This window comes from Alosa alosa, chromosome 9 (genome assembly GCF_017589495.1).
Source record: "Alosa alosa isolate M-15738 ecotype Scorff River chromosome 9, AALO_Geno_1.1, whole genome shotgun sequence".
Taxonomy (NCBI): domain Eukaryota; kingdom Metazoa; phylum Chordata; class Actinopteri; order Clupeiformes; family Clupeidae; genus Alosa; species Alosa alosa.
The window spans coordinates 4,654,467-4,678,436 of record NC_063197.1 but is presented as its reverse complement, the minus strand read 5'-3'; the positions used below and the strand labels follow the sequence as shown (position 1 = coordinate 4,678,436).

Genomic DNA, 23,970 nt, shown 5'->3' with positions numbered 1-23,970 from the left:
CAAAGCACAAGATAATTATCCAGTCCCATGATTTAGCATTTACTCCAGTCACACATACACACACACACACACACAGAGAGAGAGAGAGAGAACTGCTGAACTAGTTGCTATCATGTGATTTATTCTAAGCGAATGGGTAACAGTAGAAGTTGTTAAGTGCAGGGCAAACCCATGGCGGTTCGTGCTGTATACAATGGGACAAACCACAAGAGGGTATAGAGTTTGCCACATACGGGGCAGGAGGGCCCCTTCAGGGAGCTGCATAGTACGGCCCCCTCCCCTCCCTCCTGCACAGAAGACTGCCTGGCCACCCCCATCAGCCCCCATGCCTCTTAACTTAGGCCAAAAGATCCCTTTTGCTGAAAACCAAGCCTGGCCATATAAGGCTCGGATAAAAGCCTTGCCAAGAAAGAAGAGGTGAAAAAAAGGAAAAGAAAAGAGTGTTTGCGTCTCTAATGCTGGCCTACTCATTTCTTCTTCCATGCTCTGTATCTCTCTGTATACATACAGTCTGTAGGTCTCCATTTTCTTCCCTCTTTCTCACTCCCCCCGTTTCCCTTTTTCAGGAATGCGCTTTGGTTTCGCTGCTAGTAGTCAGATGGCTCGCTTGTACATGTACACCTCACACACGTAAACACTGCAGCTCCCTGGGCTCCTCATCTGTCTTGAGATTCCAGGCACTTCCTCGAGCAGGCGTGTAAACAACACTGAGATGGAGAGCTCTGGACTCCTGGGGCCGCATGGCTTGTAGCAGTGCAGTAGCAGTGCCCATAACCCGGCACTTCTCTGACCCTTATACACACATACACACACCTCACACACGCACACACACACACACACTCACACATGCACACTCCTCTCTTCAATGCTCATAAAACGGCTTCATTATTTGCTTTTTGTTTGCTATTTAAAGCTTTTTTAGGATGACAGAGGATCAAAAGTTAGCCTTAGCGTAGCTGTTGACAGTACAGCTATAAGAAAATGTTTCTGCACATGGATGCAGAAAAGGTTTTAATAAGCAGAATAATGTCCAGTCCAGGAGGATTCTCTTGTACAAAGCTCAAAGGACATCACAAGGATAGAATACTTAATCGGGTGGATCTAAGTAGCACCTTTTACAGCGTATCTGGTAAAACAGGCCAATAACTCTCTAATTCCTGCATGCTGCAACAGTGTCCAGAAATAACTTTGCAGACTGATTTGGTGGACAATATTATTCACTGTCAAGCCTGTGATGCTGGTTTCACCACATGTATCTATGATTAGTCAAGCTCATCAATGATTGGCTATTATTAGAAACTACAGTAGATCATTGTGCCACAATGTATCTTTCCACACCACCACTGTAATGTCAACAACACTCCACTACAATGACATTTTCCAGAGACAAACACGTATGATACATTCCTAAAGGTAAACGCAAAGCTTAGAAGGCACAAAGGTATCAAATGAGTCCTTTCAGTGGAATGTAAATGAATTACAAGCAACTATGTAACTAGTAGTAGTATGCCATGGTATGAAATAAGACACCAAAGTAGACTGGACTGTGACATGTGTTATCACACAATGATGCCCCTTTTCACCATTTCAATCTTATACTCCACTCCTTCCTATGAATTTGAATGCATCCGTGGTCAAAACCTTCATTTCAGAGTAACCACAGGAATAGAATTTTCTATTAAGTCGATTCTCTCAACTGCCCTGTTTTGATCATATGTGGGAACATTGTAAATCAATGTTAAAGCCGTGTTTTTTGAGAGTAGAAGGCCAAACCAAAGCGAGTATATGTGAAAAGGGGGGAAGGGCGATGAAAGGAGAGAGAGAGAGAGAGTGAGTGAGTGAGTGTGTGTGCGGTGTGTGTCTGTGAGTGGGAGAGGGAAGTAAACACAAGGGCTCCATCCACTGTCTTTTTATGGAAACAGAGACCCCAAATGGTAATCCGCTGAAGTGCAGGTTGCTCTGTACTAAAGGACTAATAAAGATGATGGAGAGCACTATGCATACTGATATATCTTCCCACGTTATATAAAAATAACCCATGACTGCACATGTCTGATGTTTGCTGTAATTAAAGACAACCACTGCTTACCTTCAAAATGATGTTCATTTTCAAATGGGCACTTTTAGGTGATCTTACATGAAATGTGTTGATCCATTCATGGTGATAGCAGATAGTGGGAAACAGGGACGCTGAGTGTTGAATGGTCAGTTTTAATCATGTCACACACAGCAGGCGCCAGCAGTCTGATTCACGTCTCAACTGGTACACCTAGTGGTGGAACAGGCACAGGGAAAAGAGAAGACTCAGTGCCACCAAGTGGTGAAAAGGTGACATGTCAAGGCGTCACATTAATACTGCACTGCTCTAGGAGAAACGGAAGCTGATTCTTCCAGATCATTTCAGGACCCCCTTGCCTATGCATAAACATGTGGAGTGTTCAGTACCTTCAGCGGGCCAATTGCTGAACTGAAGGATTCACAAATGTGGTCACATTATCAATCCCTTTCACATGTATAACGTTACTCCACTGTGGCTGTCTGAATCCCAATTCCTTCCACATCCACAGCCCTTGTGTAGGTTCAGTATATGCATTTAGTGTCATTTTGGACAGAATATGTTTCCAACATCTTATATTAACTAACAGTGCGTAAAAAGCAGTAGTACCCTGAGTGTGTTAAAGCAGTAGTACCCTGAGTGTAGTACCCTGAGTGTGTTAAAGCAGTAGTACCCTGAGTGTGTTAAAGCAGTAGTACCCTAAGTGCCCTGAGTGTGTTAAAGTAGTAGTACCCTGAGTGTAGTACCCTGAGTGTGTTAAAATAGTAGTACCCTGAGTGTAGTACCCTGAGTGTGTTAAAGCAGTAGTACCCTGAGTGCGTTAAAGCAGTAGTACCCTGAGCAGTGACTCCTGTCAGTGTTGGCCGTCACTCTCACTGAGACAGGATACTGGGAGGAAATGAGTGGTGGGACGGAGCTGTGAGTGGTGGCGCAGTGGAGTGGTGGCGCAGTGGGCACTGCTCCCTCCAAACAAATGGGCTGCTGCTTCCTTGTGGAAAGGAAAGGAAAAACCCCTGCGCCAGACATGCTCCCCGAGACACGAGATGTACAGCACACACATGCGAGACGCGTGGAGACAGGGGTAAGGAGATGATCTTTTCACTTGGAGAAACTCTTGATTCTCTCCTCTGTGACCCTCCAAGTTGGTTTCATTTTACTTTGTTAAACAATCGAGTTCTTTTGTCTGTTTGTGTCTCCCACTTGACTGAACACGCCAAACCTGTGCTTAGCAACCAAATGAGAAGGATATGATTCAAAGGCATTTAAAACAGACTACATGATAAGGATCTTACTATATTAATTCAAACGATGAATACAAAAACAAATCAAAAGGAGATAGCCAATTCTATGTGGGATTTTATACTTTAGGACCTGATACTTTTGGCCATAGCAGTGCATGATCTATTACTAAATACTACATGATAGAGTAGGCTTCTACTTCTAGTGTACTTTTCAGTCCTAATTTTCTGTTCAATGAAGGGGTGCTTAACAAAGGCAAACATTTTTAATGTCATTTTTATTTCTAAATCAAAGCCTGCTTTTCTGAATAGGCCTGCAGTACCAATAGCTCACCTCTAGATGTCTAAGTCAATCACACCATTGAACTCAAGTTCAAACTGGTTATCAGAAGAAAATATATTAAGTTCAAAGCTGTTCAGAGACATTCTCGCTCAGTGCTATGTTCTGTACAAACAGTAGATTAGGCTATTTAGCTCATACATGATGATTCAGTATTTCTTTTATAAAATAAACTGCATGCAATTTTACGGTATAAAGTATGTTAGACTAACAGGCTAACCTCTGTAACTTGAACTGGTCATATAACTCATGCTATGTATGTCTGTGTCTGTACACCTCTAACTGCAGCAACTGGATTATTCCTATTCATCACTTACCAACGTTCGTTTCCCATTCATTCTTATGATTGTATCTTTTATTCATGATCACAATTGTATGTATTTTCTTACAATATAGCCTATAACCTTTGTTTATAGCACTTTCTTTGCAAAACTTTGCTTCTAATCTACTCTGATTAGATGATAATTCTGCTTCATTGTGCTTCATTGAGTACTGTTCTGTAGTGACAATAAAGTTGAATGTACTGAAATCTGATCTAAATTCAGACAACACTAGTAAAACTCATCTTTCCTGACTATTTATCACAACAAATATCTTTAACATAATCTAACAATTAGCCTAGTTCTGGAGCCCAGGTATTTGGTTTTTCTCATGTCTCCAAAATATTTACACAAATACACATACAGACAAGCACACGCCCCCAACATAGGCTACAAATGCACACAGCCTGACTAATTTTAAGCATGAGGGAGCGAGTGCCTATGTCTATTGTGCCTGTCACTCTTATTGCACCACAAGCTATGTGAAACATTTTGAGCACAGTGGCTTAAGTGAGGAGTTAGCAAGGCTGTGCCACCATTAGGTTCTCTCAGAAACAGGCTTAACCAACTAAGGCAACAGAACATCTACAGGCAAGTTAAAACAACTCCTGACAGCCATACTCTTCATCTGGTGATGGGATTATCAAGCAGCAAATGTTAGGCAGAATAACGAGAAAGCCAAAGGTAGGACAATCACAGAGGCTTTAACTTGCATTCGCTGTTTCAACACCAGGTTTAGCTAAATCAATGAAAATGTACACAGCATGAACTCTACATGGCAGCAGCCTTTTGTCATGTTCAGGCTACTGGATGTATTGTATTGTTGTGGACCGACTTGGCTTGCTGGCTGTTCTAGAACTATTGTTTCTGGTCTGCCAGGATCTTCCGTTACCAAAGTGCCCATTTACTTTGACAGCAGTAGGTAGGAATTTGGAACACTATTGCGTGTGTGTGTGTGTGTTTGTCTGAACCAAAGAAATAGAGAGAAATGGAGGCAGAAAAACAGAGGTAGAGACTATGCTAAAGAAATTATGATTGCCATGCAAAAACAATATGTTGTTTCATTTCTAAGTTTTATTCCAAATGTTACAGTGAAAGTTTACATTTTTCTCCATTGCATCTTAAATACCTGCAGAACCACCCTGTGTGCAAATACCTCTCTGTCTAATCTGTGGGCCTCTTTGAGGAAGTGAGCTTCACACAACATGGACTCTTGTTGCCCTAATTTGAATTATGGGAAAAGTGCAAAGTGCCTAGCTAATTTAGGTTGGGCCACATCAACACCTTAAGCACAAATATTGATGAATCATCTCAATACTATTACATACCACATGATAGCTATAATTCATGCACAAGAATTCCACTATTTGACAGACATTATTACACTTTGCCCACCATTTTAGATAGGGCCCTCTGTGTATTTCCATATTGACTGACCTTCACTCTGTCTCGTGACACACACTGAGGATGGACAAGCCACCTCTGACTTGGTGACCGACACGGGATATGACCCTTGCCCTTTGACCTCTCTAAACAACAGACTCTGATCCCTCTGATGCCATACTCTAATTTTGGCCTTGTGAGTATGGTCCACACAAGCACAGCGGGCAGTATCACTAGCACTCACCCATTAGCGCTTTGCACACTAGGGACTCAATGGGACTCCAGCCGGTGAGGATATTAGCGCTCCATCCAGGCACACGCATGGTGTGAATGAATGGGTGTGTAAATTTAGCTGGTGTGTAAGGTTTGCCGCCCATTGGCTGGCAATTAGGAGATTGCCTGTTCATCCTATGAGGATGAAACATTTAGATGACCTCTGAAAACTGATATTATTTTGATGTCTCTCCTTTATACTCCCAAAGAAGAGAAGAACCTTGAGTTGAATGACATTACAGATGCTGTACATTCTTAACTCTGTTTAATCCTTCAATCACATTGTGGCATGTCTAAGGACATACTTTAGGGTAGACTGTCTCCAGATAATGTTTGGATTAGATCTGATCCAACATCAGTTTACAAACTACCTGAGGCCTAGTCCACACTATCTGACATCTTTCTCTACTGTACATCTGGTCCCTGACGTTATCATACAGGCTTGCTCTGGCAGTGAGCCCAAGGCTTTGTGGAATGGTTTCATTGAATGCTCCATGGCAACATGCCTTGATATATCATCTAAATTCCTTTCCAGAGTTACTGTGAATGACTGTACAATGACAGACAAGCTAAAAGTACACGTCAAAAGGTAGTGTCATTGCTTGCTTGACAGGCTCAATCTTAGGAGGGGGACATGACAGTAGAGTCTGACCGTTAAATCGGTGTGCCAATATTAGATATTTGCCAATCTAATATCCGATGCCGATACTGAAATGAAAGGAAAGGAAAGCCTAAATCTGATCCTTCATTTAAATGACCAGTATTGTCTTTCCAGCTTAAAATTATGTCCAACAGTAAAATAATGCTGTGTGATGGAGGCTAACTTTATTTATTGTAGGCATATAAGCAGAAATTGGGAATTGGTGGTCACCATATTTCTCCTACTTTATAGTACACGTGGCCTCCACTTCCCCTTTTAAACACAAATTATGACCATCAACTGGTCTTTTCAATGTATTTCTGCACAGAACCACTTACGTCAAGCGGAACAAAATAGGCATCCCCTCTATTCTCTAGCTAGGTCGCAGTTGCAGCATGGTTCGAGGCAGAGTGGCTGCTGTAACCTGTTAACATGGGAACCGGAATGAAAATCAACACGCAACAGAGCCATTCCAGAGACGCGACGCAGGCAATAAGTTCAAGCGTCATATTCGACTATGGACATTAGCTCACATTATGAAAAAAAAAATTATTATGAAAAAACACTGTTATTTAAATAATAATAATCAAGATCTGTGAACAAAGATCTGACACTATTATTCATAATAATGTTTTCATAGTTTATTGTATAAGAACCTTTCATTAGAATACCAGATAGTTAGGCCTATTTATTATTTGTCACCTTGTACATTTTTAAATTGTATTTGTTGAAAATGAATACCGCCGATTTGTCGTTCATCGATTTTTGGAATCAAATATTGAAATCGGTAATAATCGGTCGGGCTCTACATGACAGACAGATGGAATAGTCGTATCTTCATCTGTTAGATGAGTCTTGAGACAACTGGAACAGGAGTGTTCTATGAAGACTATGCTTCCGCTATGCACCTATTAAATGTATATCCATAGCAAGCCCTGAAAAAGCACCTAAACAATCACTGACAAAACTTGTAACTTCCTGCCGCTATTCCTGTCGATCAATATCAATCATTATTGGCCTTACTTAACATACTCAACACCATCAATGATGAGGATAAATAGCCTAATAAATGATATCATGAAAGTTGACCACACATGAAATATTTTCAAAATTGTAAGACCTGGTGTACAATATTATATGTAAGACCATGGTAATACAATATTAAAAGCTACTTGTGCAATAAAAACTTTTACAGGTCTATACTCTTACATAATCTAGTGTTATATTCATAGATTATGTTTCCACAGCCTTGTTCTACTGCCATTTTAGTCCAATGCTGAATGGCAAGCATGTAACCTCATCAAACATTTCCAAATGACCTGCCCAAGACCTGCCTATAAAGTCCCAAGAAGTGATGACATGTGTTTTTTGTTGTGGCGCTATATTGGGAAGGGTGTGTAAATAACCAGCGCGCCCTTCGCTGCTAATCAAGTTTTTAGATCACAATGGCACCAGGGGGGCCTACTGGATGCCACCTGATGGACCAGGCCAGACCATGCCTTCTCAGAAATCCCTGTTTTTAACAGTGGGAACAAGTGCAGCCCATCATTTGACGGTCTTATGTTACATTGCACTGCCAGGGGGGGTTGGATTCCTCAGGCTCTCCAGACCACAGAACTGGCAGATGAGCGCATGCTCTCTCACCCTGTTTGGTGCCAGCTTGCTGGCTGCCATCCACCAGACTAGCACCGCCATTGAGGGAATCCTCCTCCGCGTCTGTGAGCATAACGGGAATGGACTGGTAACCACAAAGTCATAATCATGCTACACAGCTCGAATGAGAGGACATCAAGTGACCTTTTAGAAAAGCTGAATGAATGGACTACTAAAAATAACTTGCCAGCCACTTGAAATGAAAGTATATGTGGTCATCATGGTTTTCATTGCAAGGACATGCAATGTGTTTGCAACAGTATGGTGACAAAAATGGTCACCATACTGTTGTTGTCGTTGCTGATCTGAACTGTATGTAATTAGGGGGCAATCATGCTTCATGTTCTGCAACAGCACATGAAACTAACCATATTAATACAAATATAATGTGACCATTATGTCTAAATATGTGTATAAAAAAAAATTATGATTTAATCATAAGAAACTTTGATTAAAAATTGTTGCAGCCCTACTACAGAGTTAAATTATGATCATCCCTACAAAACAATACTCAGGAATAAGCTCATACTCATAGACTGCATTTTGCTTAATACCTATACATTTCATGCCTACAATAAACAATGAGGAAATTTATAATCTTAAATAAGATTAACCTTGATTAATCATCTCAAATTGTACATCCTTTGGTGAATGGTGACATATCAGTAATGGGGATCATTTTGTTGGCGATATCAGCAGTATTCAGACAACAGCTGTGTTTTAATCATGTTCTGTGTTTAACCTCTGCCAACCTACAACCACTGCAGAGTGGGGTTAAACACCTGAGCAAAATCATATCTCAGAAATCAAGCTTGGCAATCAAGGATAGACAACAACTTGCTCTGCCCAACACCACTACTCTGTGATTGAAACAAGAGAAACACCACATGTGATCACCCACTGCAATTTCATCTGCTAGGAGGGTTGCTGTTACCGCAATAACTACAAATCGTCGGTAGCCACCAGCTTGTAATAGCTTTGCAGTGAGCTCAGAGGAGACAGAAAGGACAGGCAGGGCATCTGTGGTGCTTCAAGGGGATTAGGGAGCCATTTAGCAACATTGGTTTAACACTTGGCTTCGCAGTGTTCCCTGAATGTCACCTCACACAGGTATGCCTCTCTTTTTATGTCAGTGATGCCTTTTTACATTGTGAATTTCCAAATCACAATGTAATTGTAAGCTTATTAATTTGTCAGCCTGGTGCTGCCAATGCCTTCTCGTTTGAAAGTATCTCTCTTAAATTATCTCGGTAAAACTTTTCATTGATGTTATCGTAAAGATCATGCCTACTAGGCTATTACTCATAAAATACTCACAATATGGATATGGATATATGAAAATGCAATGACGAAATTACCTCTGTAAACCTTCTTCTTCCTTCTGTAGCTTCTACTAGCTAAACTAGATCATGCCAACTCAATTTTACTACAATCAGCCAAAACATACTGAACCCAAGAATTCACTGCATGAATAATGAACACAACAAACTAAAAGAAAATGCAATGGCTATGCTCTCTAATATGCACAACCAGATGTGCCTCACCAGTATTTGCACCCATCCCATCATACTGTTTCAGGAGTGGCATAGCCCGTCTGCAACATGAAGCTTTTGTCAGCTGCATAAACTAGCTGTTGCATATTGGCTCCTTGCCCTGATTTATCACTGTTGTTTGAGGCCCATTACACGGCTGCAGCAGCGCCCTTCCTGAACAGGCCCGAGTGTTGACTGTGATTAACAGTCTGCTGAGTGGATGCCTGACCAGAGGCTGGGCCACAGGAGCAAAAAAACAGACTTCACATTTACCAATTGATGGCTGCTGTCGAAAAGCATACACCTACAACAAATGAACACACTCTGATGCTTTCTCAAAAAACAATGCAAACCGGTAGATTGTGCAGACAGAAGTGGTATGTGGTATCAACCTTCTCTGGTCGTTTTGTTGGATTTTATTTGACTGTACAGAGTGGGATTTAGTTCTACTCAATCCTATCAACTCAATACAATCTTTGGAGAGTCATCAGCACCATTATAAAAATATGTTATATTACAATATGATGACCATGACCATGACCAGTAAGTAAACAACTTCCAAATATTTTTTAAAGATAATCTGAGTGACAGAAAATCAATACCAGGAAGTAGACAATAGAGCCTGACCTTAAACAGCCAAAAGCGATGTAGTGGTTGTTAGCCTTTCCAACAGTTTTGACACCTTTGGTCAAGTAATGAGTTTAAGCTAAACATTAGTAGACATTCTCTGATAGGCAGCTGTCTTGAAGCTGTTTACATAGGGGCAGCAACTATCTATGTTAGGCAAGTTATAGCTACATGTAACTCAGCTAGTAGTATATTATTAGCAAAGCGCCAATCATTAGCAGTAAACACTTTGTGCTTGGATAGATGTTGCTAACAATTGTTAGTTAAACGTTGTGATTATAAAATTATAAAATGTGAGGGGAATGATTTTACATTACCGGCTTTTGAGAGACAGCTTTGATAAATAAACCTAGATAGTTTATTGATTAAAGATAGTTTAGCTAGCATTTATTAGCTAAAATAGTCCAGAATAGATTTGTCTCGATGCACTAACAAATAATTGCTAATGGCCTTATCTGCTTACAGTCGTAAGTTATCCATTAAGGTTATGTTAACATATAACAATAGGGTAGGCCTACTGTAATTGTATTGTATGGCACTTTACCAGTCACTCCAAAACGGTAGCATGCTTCTCTTGCACATTGCCGAATGGTATGTTGCCAGCTGTAAACCAGAACCACCTGCTGCCTAAACAAACAATAGGTAGCACGCACTAGCCTCTAGGTCTGGTTCTTTGAATTTGCAGTGTAGTCAGAGAATGTGGTATAGTCTAGTTGCATCTCCCATAGGCCCAATAGTGAACCCAGAAATGTTGAGTAAAGGTTTATTGCAGAAAGCTATCAACATGAAACTTTTTCAGTTGATTACTTATGTGAAGATGAGAAAAAATGTATTGCATGTTTTTTTCTATTCTAATGTTTAAATATGCAAATATATATCTCTCATTAAATATGCACTTATTTGCTTCCAAACAAAATCAGATCGTTTGATAAAGCCAGGCTCAAAATGATTTTTCCAAGGGAAAACACGTATACTTGGGGGTCTGAGTTGGTGAAATTTCATGGTGATAGCAATAATTATTTTTTTTTACCCTATTCACGCTTTAATTATCTTATTTTGCTAATTATGCAAATTGCCCTAGGTGCAACTTTTAGCCACCAAGTTGAAATCCATCCACTAGGCCTATAGATGACATTTCTGCAATAAAACTTTAGTGTACTCAACATTTCTGGGTTCAAGAAAATAGACTAGTATGGAATTTACAGTATGGAATTTGCAGTGGAACTTTTTGGCCTACAGTCCATCAACACAGCTAGGCTAGGCCTGTCTTGAGATACGACTACAAAGTACTGCTGAACTCCTACAGATATGCATCCTCAGGATTTTGGGTTGTATTTGGTTTTGTTAATTTTTAAGTATTTAGAGTTATTCTGAATATAACACTCAGATATTGAAAAAATATATATATTTTCAGTAGCCTATACTGTAGATGTAGAAACTGATGCATTCCTAGGCCTATAGGCTAATTTGCTCACAGCATGTTTTCAAGATGGCATATTGTGGCCATCTTCACCATAGTTTGAAAAAAAGCCCTTAGTATTTGGAGCAGAATTTTCTTATTTTGTGTCATTAGTCTTACTTAACTGTTTGATTGTCCCAGACTAACCGTATAATTTACCAGATGAGGACCAATCTGGAAGGTGTATTTTTAGCAAGCTGATTTTTAGCTTTCAATGTCTGATGGTAAAATTAGAGGTTACAGTCAAAAGGAAAAAGGGCTTAAACAATTGCAATTACCCTAATGTAACAGTGTGGGCTCCAAAGAAGTCAGTAATTCAAACAAATATGTAAGTGCCTATGGTGGTCTTTTAGTGCACTGTGACATACGTCATGACAAGATGATAAGATAGGCCTACTGTATCTCCTATTTGAAAGCATGTTAGAGGGTGCTGACTGGTGTTGCTGTGTTCAGCCCTCATTCTCTATTCACCCAGTCTGTGGATAGCTCTCGCACTTTCCCTGTCATTACAGAAGGCAGTGGTGTTGGAGTCTGTCCTGGTCTGGGGGGGAGAACATGGCTATGTGGTCCAACCCTGCTATTTATGGCACACAAATAACTCAGGACACTTGTCAAGAACACCCATGGATACAAGATTCCTCCTACTCCCCCCAACCCCTCCCCTTGCACACACTGCTCAGAATACCCCTGCTGTCCCAATGGTCTCTATCACACGTTCAAAGGAGACAACGTGGTGTCTGGTTGTAAATTACATGTTTTGAAATCCTTGGAATGTTTCTTATGCTCGCCGCAGAGCTTTGGTTAACACAGTGGGTATGGATACATGGACAGTTGGCTTTCCTTAACAAGGCTGTTTCAAAATGAATCCCATCAAGACTATTTCTGATTTGAAGTAATAATTTCATACTTGTGTAGCTGTGGCAAGTGAGAACGATAATAAAAGCAGGATAAAAACAGGATAAAATGAGATCTAAATACTATAAAGAATATTGCTATAAAACTTTTACATCTTGCAATTATACTCATTGCATAACAGTCATGGTTAAATTTGGTACAACGATAAACACCAACCACAGAAAAAAAATAGATGTGCAACACCAACAACACTGTTCCCCCTAAATACAGTAAACTGCTTCTTTAAGGGAGTGCTTAGACAGTTTGTGCTTTATTAAAAATTGAATAGAATGGATTTGTTCATATTAATGTGACAGTGAATGGGCCCGTTTGTAGTAGTTAATGTTCAATTAACTTGAAATTACTGGAGCCATAAAGTTAAAAGCACCACTTTGAGCCATTCTAAAAACAGAAAAAGCTTTGAAATCCTGGCAATTTGTTAGACAGTTTGTTGAAATATTGCTACAACCTGCAGTTTAATTTGCTGACAGCTTAACGTGCTACCCCCCCACACACACACCCCATCCCCAGTCTAAAACTTTAATTACATTACAAAATGATCCTTTTTGTGCGGTGATTTTATTTTTGTCAACACAACCATAGATGGGTTTTAGACTGAAATGCTAACACGTTACAGTAAGAGGGTTCCTGTACAATGAGATGGATCCCTTGTTTAACAAAACTGGCATAAAGGGATTCAAACACACCATTCTGGATCCCTCTAAATGAATTCAGTATCCTCACACTCTTCAACTATAACTCTATGCATTTGACAGGTCCTCAGTGAGGTCTACTATATGTTGAAGGACACATGCCTATCCTCACCATAAACACCTTGTTTTCCTCCAGGTTTATGTTAAGATTGGTGAACACTTTGCCCCCGCTTTAAACAACTCTAAAATTGCAGCTCCCATATATGCCAGGGTCGACTATGCCCTCTTAAATCAAGGTGGTAACAATGTTAAGGCATGTGAAGGCCTCTCTTTGTCACCACCCACTGCTTTTGCTAACTGTGTATTCCCTGCTGTCTCGTGAGCGTGTGTTTAAGTTTCACAAGCATGCCTGTCTGACCACCAGAGGAGAAAGTTTCCATAATAAAAACCTCATTAGAGTAATAGACCTGAAAGTGCTTTCATTAAAAGATAATTTGCTTGATAATGACAGAACATAGAATACTTGGGCTTTGTGACATTTCAAAACAAAACCCACACACATCCAAGTCTGTTTTAATGCAAATTGATGGAAAAGAGCCTACATCTGTCCAAGTGCATTTGACTACAAATCTCAATCTATAGTCTCTCTGAAGCCCATTTGCAAAAATATAAAAATATGAAACAGGCTCAGGAATTGCTCATGCACTAATCGCTAAATATTTCAATTCATTAATTATCAGCATCATTGAATCAGGTTCTGGAAATAATATCTCATTAATCTCCAGCTATTTCCCAAAGAATGAAAACACTCTGGTAATTGTCATAAGGTGTTTAATAGACTCACTAGTCTATATGAGTGCCAGGGGTAGTTTTCTTGGCAGGTTTGCCTGTTAGCAAAACAACAAGACCTATCATCATTAATCTACTTAACCAGATTGTATTAAAAAGGAATGGAAAATCAATGTAAAAAGCCAATTATGCATCTCAGGTAGCATTTTACAATGACTTTATCTTGTATGTGATATATTGATCCATCGATAGCTGATTGGTACATAATGAAGCTTTGTGTTTATCTGCTCTCTCTCTCTTATCTGCTCCTAGAGGTGCAGGGTTCAGTAGTCATGCTGCCAAAACTGAGGATGCATTTATTGCAGCTTATTTCATCCTTGTGGACACGTTTTTGTTTGGTAAAAAAAAAAAAAAAAAAAGCATTTTATTTAGACCATATTTAACCTCTTTAGCATATGCTGTCCTCTTGAGTTTACCTTCCTTGCAATTAGTGAAATAATTTCATGCAAGATTAGGCATGTAATTATGTGTTAAATAAATGGGGTAGGGGGATTGCTCGGCTAATGAACATCACATTACTAATGCAACTCAATGGATTCTGCACTGTATAACCTAGGCTATCTAGTGAGACTTGCTAACATAGTCAACTTACCAATAAATGAAAGCGACCATGTTAGCTGACACATGCTCATCTAGAGACCTTTATGTGGATGTTATGGACACTGTGGCTTTTTGCCAATGCTCCTCATCCATCGTCAGCAGTCTTTCCAAAAAGCACCAAGCTTTTTTAATTAACTGAAGTACATTGCACATGAAAGGCCTATTAATTACCGTCTTTATATAGAGAACAGCTACATTCAGTGGAGAGATTTCCTTTTTTCAGTTACAGTTGTAGCAATTTTCCTGATTGCGGATCCTTAGTTTGAGTTATTGTTTAAGATAAACAGGAACATTTCATTAAGATCCTCTTCAGTTGCCAGGGCACATTCAATAGTCAGTGGTGGCAGGGATGAACTAATATGCCCTCATTTCCATAATTAAACAGTCCATTGAGCTTAACACCTGCAAACATATACTGAGGTCCCTTGTTAAATAGAAACACTGTTTGAAAGAAAAGGACATTGTCTCAATGAGAAAAAACATTTAATTTGAATCACTTTGGCATACTTATGGCCTACACCTCCAAGTAGGCTGTCCCCTGCTGGAAGGTGCTTATCACTGATCATATCCTAATGTTTCAGTAGGCTTCGTTGTTTGTTTGTTTGTTGCTTGATGTTTGGAAATAGCAGTCTAGAGACTTGCCACTTAAGATGATAAAGGATTGCCCCCCAAATAATGTGCTTCCAGATGAGTAATGATTGTTGAGGAACCTCTGCAATTAAATGTCAGTGAGGATTAGTGGCCAAGGTGATAATTTGCATCAATTGAGGCTGACCTGTCCAGATGTTTTCAAGACCTCTCCAGGTGCTACTGTCTGTTGGAATACTGATAAATAAACAGCCTATTTGTTTCCAACAAGGTCATTACAAGGGTAGAAATGTGGTAGTAAATGCAATCCACCCCCCACGCCCACCCCCTCCATATTTCCATCATACTGCATCATACTATTGGGATATGTCTGCACACATGACCCACAGATGAAAAAGGAATATAAATGACAACTTCAGCTTTAGCTCCACAGACATACCAGGATCCGAGAGTCTCCCCTGTCAGTCATCACAGCAGACGCTGTTGGGCCGACGTCTGCTGAGACATTAGGAAGATGTGGCCAGAAAGAGCCTCATGTCTTATCTGTGACATCCAACATGCTCTACAGCAGGCAAAAGCAATCTGTGCTTTTACTGGGGGTTATCGAAAGCACTTTATCCTCAGTGAAAAGTGGCAAAATGACAGCTTCCTCCGGCACAGTGGTGAGGAGCAGGCTGTCATACGTAAACAAATAACTCTGTCAGGAAAGCAGACACTTGGTAAATGGAATTACATTGCCACAAAGCCAAAAGCATTATTCTGAGTAGAGAAACAGTTATCTCTTGAATATGTACATGCAATGCACAAATGTTTGCTCTTATCTAAGTGGCAAGGAACGGCTTTTAGAGCAGCAGGGGCTAATTAAATGTTTGCCAATAGTCACTCATGCACAATGCACAAGTTTTTCCAAGCTGGCCCACCCATGAACACAAGCGAACACGTGTGCACACAAAAACTCTCAATTAATACAAGGAGGCCGAATGGAAAACATTATCCAGCCAGTGAGCGCTGCCTTGGCACATTGCCTGCATACGCACAATACATAAAGATACTGTTAATCACACCCCACCTCCTCCTCCCAAACACCTGTGTCACAATAATGTTATAGGCTCTTTGGGAAGACCATTCACCCAGCAGGGCAGGGGTGGAGGAGTGGTGGCTTTGAACAGCACCCGCCTCACACCATTTGAAACGTTGGAAGGGATCAATGTTGTGGCGAGGGTCTGTTGTGCCGGCAGACCTCATCATTATTCCATAGTCCCCACAGCCCCGCCGCCTATGAATAGGCAGTGGCAAATGAGAAGGGGCAGGAAATGAGGATGCATGTGATGTGAAGCGTGCGGGCTCAGAGACTGCCACTCATTCCATTCAGGTGGTGGGGGCACCACTGCTTTCTGCCCCTCCCTCTCTCTCTCTCTCTCTCTCTCTCTCTCTCTCTCTCTCTCTCTCTCTCTGTTTCAGTCTCCCTCTCTGCATCCCTCACTCACTCTCCCCATCTCTCTCAACTCACACGTGGAAATGGCACTGGCACTGCTTGCTCTCAGTCGGAAACAATAGGATGACCAGTCTGTCCAACACTTCTCAAGAGCCCTAACTTGCCTCGTTCTGGTAGTGCTTGTTGTCGGCAACTTAGGAACATTGTCTTGGAAAAACTGAGCTCGAACCCCATGTCTTAGAGACTCCAGTGGTCTTCACTGTTGTCCACCTGTGTGCATGTGTGTGTGAGAGGGGAAGAGCACTGGACGGCACAAAGGGAGGAGCAGGATCGGGGGAGTTAAAGCTCACGGATGCCTGACTGACCGATCGTGCTCTCCTCTCAGGACCTTCCAGCAGCACCAGCAGCCTTATCTGAAGCCTTCACTGAGCCATAGCCACTCTGGAGCAGCAGGGAGGATGTTCCTATGGGCTGGAGCCAAAGGCGGCGCTCAAAGAACAGGACATGAGGGAAGGTATGGTGGTGATATGCTCATCTTTCAGATAGAAGTGCATGCAGACAGGATGGAACAAATGGTGGTGATGTTGTATCCATGCTATGATGTGTAAGAATAGAATAGAAACCACAGTGGTGGCATCATGACAGTGATACAGTGTTTTAGGAATGGCTTTAGAGGTGAGGAGAGGGCAGGTCATGAGAGAGGGTGGTTTCATAACTAATCATGCTCATCATGGGAATATGAGACTGCATTTTCATACTGTATTCTTATTGAAGCCAAACTTTTAAAGAAACTTTAAGTGGTGCATAACATGGCAAATTTGTTGTATACAAATTTGTACATTTATAGTTATAAGGCGCATAAAAAATCTTTCCTGGAGTCATGTACAGTGTTTCTCACACATTTGGTTTTTAAAAAGAAATAAGCAATTGATGAGAGTTTTAAAACACCTACAGTGCCCAACTGTAATGAGTTATGTACTCATTTGTTGTTGATAGTGATCAAACAACTTTGTGTTCATCAGTGTTCATCAGTCTGTCACATATTTACTGATGTCTTTTTCCTGAGGAGTGTTTACATCCATCATTACTTCTAAGGAAACATTTTGTTCTGTTTGAGGGACAAATGCATGATTAACTTTATATTGTATCCATAACCATAGGTTTATCTTTGTTGTCATTTTCACATCAGACACAATTACAATACATTGATCCTATAATTATCACTATCAAATGTGTGTCTATATAATATGTAGGGATGTGCATATAAGGTGGTTTTGAGTTGGTGTGTGCAGGCTGGTGTGTGGTGAGCATTCTGGCACTTAATGGCTGCTGTGCATCACCTGGGTGGGTGCTCCACATTGGTGGTGGCTAGTGAGGTTCCCCCTTCAATGTGAAGCGCTTTGAGTGTCGTGAAAAACGTTATATAAATGTAATGTGTTGCTATGTTCCTAAAACATAATGTCATATGTCAGGACAATATACCAAAAGATCCGTGAGTATGACATCTTGGACAAGAGGAAGACGGTGACGGCTCTGAAGGCAGGAGAGGACCGAGCCATTCTGCTGGGCCTGAGCATGATCCTATTCTCCGTCATGATGTACTTTGTCTTGGGCATTACTATGGTGCGCTCCTACTCAGACAGGTATGCCAGACCCCCCCACCCCATTCCGCTGTGTCAAAACACAGGTGTGTGAAATCAGCCGATTATTGTACTTCACAGCGTGCCAGCGTGCCAATTCCCCACTCATGCCCTGCCAGAACACTATTAATATAAATAGCCTAATTTGTTGCCCACATTCTGTCGATCTGTAATAGAAAGCGGACACACTTGGCTTCAGAACCTCTCTTCTGCTGCACCCAAAACATATCGCTGTGCCAGGAGCTGAAATTGGGAATTGTTGAGCATGCCCAAATGATGCTGACCTCTGGCACACTGGAGCAGGTTGTGTTCTTGCACCAAATTGTCTTCAGTGGTAATTAAAAAGCCAGCTGAGCATGGGAAACTCTGAGCTAAACAAGAAGGGTGACATTAATGTACCAATGAGGGTGTACAAGAAGGGTGACATTAATGTACCAATGAGGGTGTACAAGAAGGGTGACATTAATGTCCCAATCAGGGTGTACATGAAAAAGAAGTACCTTAAGCCATAAACTTAGCCACCCTAACACTGCTTGGTGCTGCTTTAGAGTTAATTTCAGGAGTTAATTTACCAAAAGAGATAAGCTCCATTTTAATGAATTTTCATTAATCATTTTTATTGGGAATTTCAGGTAATATCAGTCAAACTGAAGTTGGGTTGTTTTGATTATTTCTACTTAATAAAAGCAATTATTATGGAATAATTATTGGAATATTATGTTGTCACTGGGCAATGGGCAACTAGTTATTATAAAAAAATATGTAACATGAAATTGTGGCAGAGGGAGTTCATGAGGTAGCAATTGAAACTATGTGATCACTGATTCAGCCGACAATAACTGACCTAGTGCATGCATGGGTCTCTATTTCCCATGAACATCATAGAGTCTCTCATACACAGCATCTCATATACAGTGGAAACAAAAGAGCACCAGATGTTTCACTTTGAGATTGGATGTGAACAATGATAACAGCAACATAAAACAAACCTTTGGCCTTGTTATCATTTCATGTCATTTACGAGTCGAGTCTGTAAAATATACAAGGGTGTCATCTGGCTAAGCAGGTCAGTGACTTTCCCTCTTGTCTGCCCTATGCATGCTCAGCGTGTGGACGGAGGAGTCCAGCTGCACTGTGCTCAACTCTACTGTCGTGGCCGAGATTAACTGCACCTACAGCTGCGGCTCCGAGTGCTGGAAGAGTTCCAGGTATCCATGCTTACAGGTGTTCGTCAGTCTCAACACATCCGGCCGAGTGCTCCGGCTCTCCTACAACGAGGAGGCACAGGACTCCAACCCCGAGGTGAGCAGGAGCCTGTGGCTGACAGGTCTTTCTAGAACTATCTAGATCAAATTAAGGTGCTGATGTAAATCTCAAAATCCTCAGCAAGCTTATAAATAGTGTTTTGTATCCGTAGTTTCTGTTGCGCACACCTGCATGTGTCTAACAGTATCAAGTGTGGTGAACAAGTGATGGAGATGTTCAATCTGAAATGCAAGGTATTTTGAGATTTATAGCTATGCTTTATAGCTGTCTCCACTACTGCTAATGAATCACATTTACAACAGTTCAAGACCTTTTCATGTGTCAGCCATAACAAAACAGCTAATAGGATTGTAGGATTGCTGCAGTTACATCTTGGTTTCTGTAAGTGGCGTCAGAGGTTATTTATTGTCATGGCTCTCTCTGTCCCTGCAGTGTTTCTATGTTCCCAAGTGCCGCAAGGATCACACTACCATGCACTCAATGGTCCTGAACATCTCTGAGAGACTGAAGATGCACCAGCAGGTGCCTTGCTACTACGACCCAGGCGAGCAGCAGGACTCCGTGCTGCTGACCAGACTCTACGGCCGCGGCGCCGTCTTCCACTCCCTCTTCTGGCCCACGTGCATGTTCGTCGGGGGCACGCTCATCATCGCCATGGTGAAACTCACACAGTACCTGTCCATTCTGTGTGAACAAATCAGTCGGATTAAAAGGTGAGAGACAGACGTGATGACCGTGACTGCAGACTAGATGATCCCTTATTTCCTCATCTCAGGAAAGGTGGACAAAAAGGAGCTGGTGTGTGCTTTTTTATTTGGACTCATGATGACTCGCTCAATGAGAGGAGGATAAGAGCAAGAGAGATGTCTCTGACTGATGTGTTTCTCACAGGCTTGGTCTCTCCCTCTTCGAGGCTGCACGCCACAGAGAGAGAGTTGCTTCCGTTTCCAGGCAGAGACGCAGTACACCGGTCCTGGATACAGTGTGACAACTGCTTGCAGTGTCCAGGGCAGAGTTGACCTTCCAAATCAGCACTCTTCAGAGAAACATGCCCCCCTCCCCCAACATGCCCCCAGCTCCCAAAACATCCAAGCACCTCTATCCAGCCTGTTTTGATTTGAACACTTCTATAAACACTACATTCACAACACAGATTGGATGGAGCCCAATTGTACACCGAAGAGCAAAGGTCGACACAAGTGGCCAAATTGTGCCGCTCTGTTAACATATGTTCCCTGTCTGGATGCACAGAAACCTCATTCCAAGCCAACACTGTGGGATACCGCCTAAAGTGGAATCATGCTTCCTTCTAGACAATGTGGTGTAACTCTGAGCAATTGTAGTTGTCTGGGTGGCGATTCTAGACAAATTCCAGTGATTCCGTGCTGTGTGCTCTTTTTTCTCTCTTTTCTGAGTGGCAGGGGGTTGCAACATGACACATATCTTGTGCTCATAAGCATGCATTTTCTTAAAAGTAATCTGTAGTTGAAAAGAGTTGCCTAACTGATGCATATTTTATTAAAACAACTCCTGTGCATCCTGACCAAAGCACTGCATATCTTTAAGTTAACCATTGGTTGCATTTTTGCTTCCATAGTAGCAATCATCAGTTGCAGTCAGTCTTTTGAAATGGATGCTGAATCACCTGGTTATCTGTTTTACATGAAACAGTTCTTGCCCTCCTTAATAAAAAAAAACTTCTACAAATAAAATAGACTACTATTCATCAGTTTTACACAGCCAGTGTTAACATGTTTGGGTTTGTTAGAGTTTGGTTTGTGTGGTGTTGATGAGATCTAATGGTATAGCATGGCGTTGTTCGTAGACATATGAATTTTTATGTTTCTGTCAACGAAGCACCAAAAAGGGACTGTAGCTTTACTGCTGAGAAAGCAAATGTGAGAACCTGTGAACATGTCCCGTTCTCTCTTTACTGGTCTCTCACGGACATATGTAACTTAGGCACAACATGACAAGAGTTCACAGTCTGGGAACAACTTGTAAGAACTGTAATTAGAAACGTGTTGAAAACCAAACTAATGATGCTCGTCTGCAGGCTTTTCCACTAGGACAGTGACCTTGTTCTGCATGTCCCTGTGCTGTAAACCCCACATTTTCAGTTACACTTTGAGCTCTGTCTATCCCACCCATATTAAGTCCACATTTTACTGTGGGTGTCTCTCTTTTTTATACAGTCTATGTCTCCTAGAAAGACTAGCCTATACCAGTGATGGGGTTGTTGGTTCCATGGCCAAATGGGCTCCAGGTCTTGTGTGATATTGTCCCAGAGGTATTTGTTATCTGGATAAAGCAGTCAATATACTCGCGAGCCATAACAGTCTTGTGCATGCTACTCCACATTTGATGCATATCTGAATGAATGGCAATGATATGATTCCTTTGTGTGTGATGGAAACGGTGGTTCTCTCTTTTCTGTTATGGATGTGTAATTAACGTGCATTTATGTAATGTGACAGCTGGAAACCAAGCCACATCTGGACCAGCCATTTTGAATTTACAGAAACCTAAAATAACATCATTGAGATAGAACAGTTGTACTTGTACAAAACCCATTCTGATTACAAAAGCATCTCCAGGAGGAGTCTGTTTCCACAGTTGCGGTGAGGTGGGTTTGCTCAGGAGGACTTTCCTGCAAGGGCATCTTTCAAAGCCCAATCAGCTGACTTTTATGTCATAGTGATTCTGCTGAAGCAGAGATCTAATCAGTCGCCACCCTGTCATCATATCAATCAAAAAAAGGCCATTTTGACCATGTACCGTCTTTTTATGTGATATGTGATTAAACAGAGAGACAGAGACTGCTGGATGCTGTCACAAAGTTACACTATTGGAGCCTGAGAATACAATCTGCTGTGATTTTTTTATTGATGGAGGATAAATGTGCATTCTTATGGAGCGAGATGCACTCAGTAACCGAGGGATGGGGGATGGGGGTTGGAGAGGAGTGGACGGTGGTGGTGACCATGTAACCATGCAAATCACCTCATTATGCATCCATGTAAGAAGAGCTGCTGTGACCCGGATCAATGCCAGATCTGCGCTAGATCTGGCCATGGAGTCAACAGGACATGAGCAGAGAGCACAACAAGCCACGTAGAAGCCCAAAACAACCGAGAGCAGAATAACAGTCATTTGTGTGTGTGTGACCACAGAGCCGGGTGGCCATTCATTTACACCCAAATGAGCAGCCTTGGCAGTAGCAGCACTGACAACCAGCATCTCTGTGTGTAGGAAACTCTCACTTCCTGCTGTTCCCTAGCAACAGAAGAAAGCCCTGGCCTGGCGACTACTTGATGAATGTGGACTTCCTGTGCTTTTAAAGCGCAGCTGTGCTGTTTGTTTACCAGGAACATCTGCAGAGCATGGGCGGAAGGGCTGTAGAAATGGACACAAATGGGCTGAATTGAAACACTTGAGAAATCCTAGGGGGAATAAGTCTATGTGTCATGTACTAAAACTGTAGATGTGTATTTATGGTTTATATCTGTGGCCTCTTAAGCTATGGTTAACATTTTTCAATTTCACAATCCTGCTAAATCTTACAATAGTCTTTTATCCTCAACAACAGAAAAAGTCTGTCACAATATCAGCCAAAGCAAAACAATCCCAAATATGTAGTGAAGAGCATGATACCTGTTGTAAAAATCTCTTAATGAACTGCTGCTTAGATACCAGAGGACTTTGGGTCAGTGGCAGGCTTTCACTGGATTTGTTTGTTGACTTACCAATCTCTGTTGTCATGATCTGAGGGTCTGGCTGGTAGTTTTAGAGATGGGGGGAGGGACTCTCATATTGACGTCCAGAGATGATGTGGTGGTGAGTGGCGACAGAAAACATTTGAATAGAAACATAAGTGATTGCAAAATCAAGGTAAGGTAGGTACAGTAGGTGCCAGGAATTCAGACTGCTATTTGAATGTACAGTGCAACAGAATATGACTCATAATCGATAACAGCAGGTAACAGACAATAATAGATAAAAGTTTGACACCTTAAATGGTCTTGTATGAGTAAAAACTGCGTCATTAAAGATATCTGACAGACTTGGTGTGCTGGACCATGAGTACCTGAGCATTTCACTGATGGTCTAGCTCCCTCTGGTGTCTACTGTTAGGTAAAGCACACTTTAGTGAACCAATATATTACGGTGGGTTGTAGAGTTTAAGTTGCTGAAACCTGTCCCTATTGTATGTCCCTATACCATGTTTCCACATTAAGTATACAGTGCATTTGTTGACGCTTTAAACTTCATGTGAAATTCTTCTCAGAACTTTTTGTTTTATTTCTCCAACCATTAATCAACATGCAAGATAAAGATGAGATAAAGTAGGACAGTATCATGAATAATAAGGCTGTTTGGTTAGGTTGTCCTAGCAGGTCAGTTTTCACAATGAGATGCTTCTCAGATGACTTCATTTTCTCAGAGCGTTTCCAGTCAATTCTCATAAGATCTTAACCTTACGTGAAATTACCTGTGGACCATACCTGAAATTATGTAAGTTAA

The 23,970-nt window shown here is 41.3% G+C and overlaps 1 protein-coding gene across 5 annotated transcripts; it reads left to right on the top strand.

Moving 5' to 3' along the window:
• Positions 1–3,000: 3,000 nt before the first annotated feature.
• si:ch211-247n2.1 (calcium-activated potassium channel subunit beta-2) lies at positions 3,001–22,309 on the top strand. Of its 5 annotated transcripts, none has more exons than XM_048253718.1 (6): positions 3,001–3,137; positions 16,926–17,054; positions 18,013–18,183; positions 19,287–19,482; positions 19,879–20,159; positions 20,338–22,308. In XM_048253718.1, the coding sequence occupies exons 1-6, from the start codon at positions 3,100–3,102 to the stop codon at positions 20,432–20,434; spliced, it is 912 nt and encodes a 303-aa protein (XP_048109675.1). In that variant the 5' UTR covers positions 3,001–3,099; the 3' UTR covers positions 20,435–22,308. The 5 variants fall into 5 exon arrangements, with proteins under 5 accessions (XP_048109675.1, XP_048109676.1, XP_048109679.1 ...); XM_048253722.1 differs by lacking the exon at positions 3,001–3,137 and adding an exon at positions 4,507–4,638; XM_048253721.1 differs by lacking the exon at positions 3,001–3,137 and adding an exon at positions 8,899–9,013.
• The last annotated feature ends 1,661 nt before the right edge of the window (positions 22,310–23,970 follow it).

Bases quoted from the DNA above. Each gene is read 5' to 3' on its own strand.
- si:ch211-247n2.1 (XM_048253718.1), top strand. From the start codon at position 3,100: ATGTACAGCACACACATGCGAGACGCGTGGAGACAGGG. The intron at 3,138-16,925 runs GTAAGGAGATGA...CTCTCCTCTCAG, and splicing joins CGAGACGCGTGGAGACAGGG to GACCTTCCAGCAGCACCAGC. The intron at 19,483-19,878 runs GTGAGCAGGAGC...CTGTCCCTGCAG, and splicing joins CACAGGACTCCAACCCCGAG to TGTTTCTATGTTCCCAAGTG.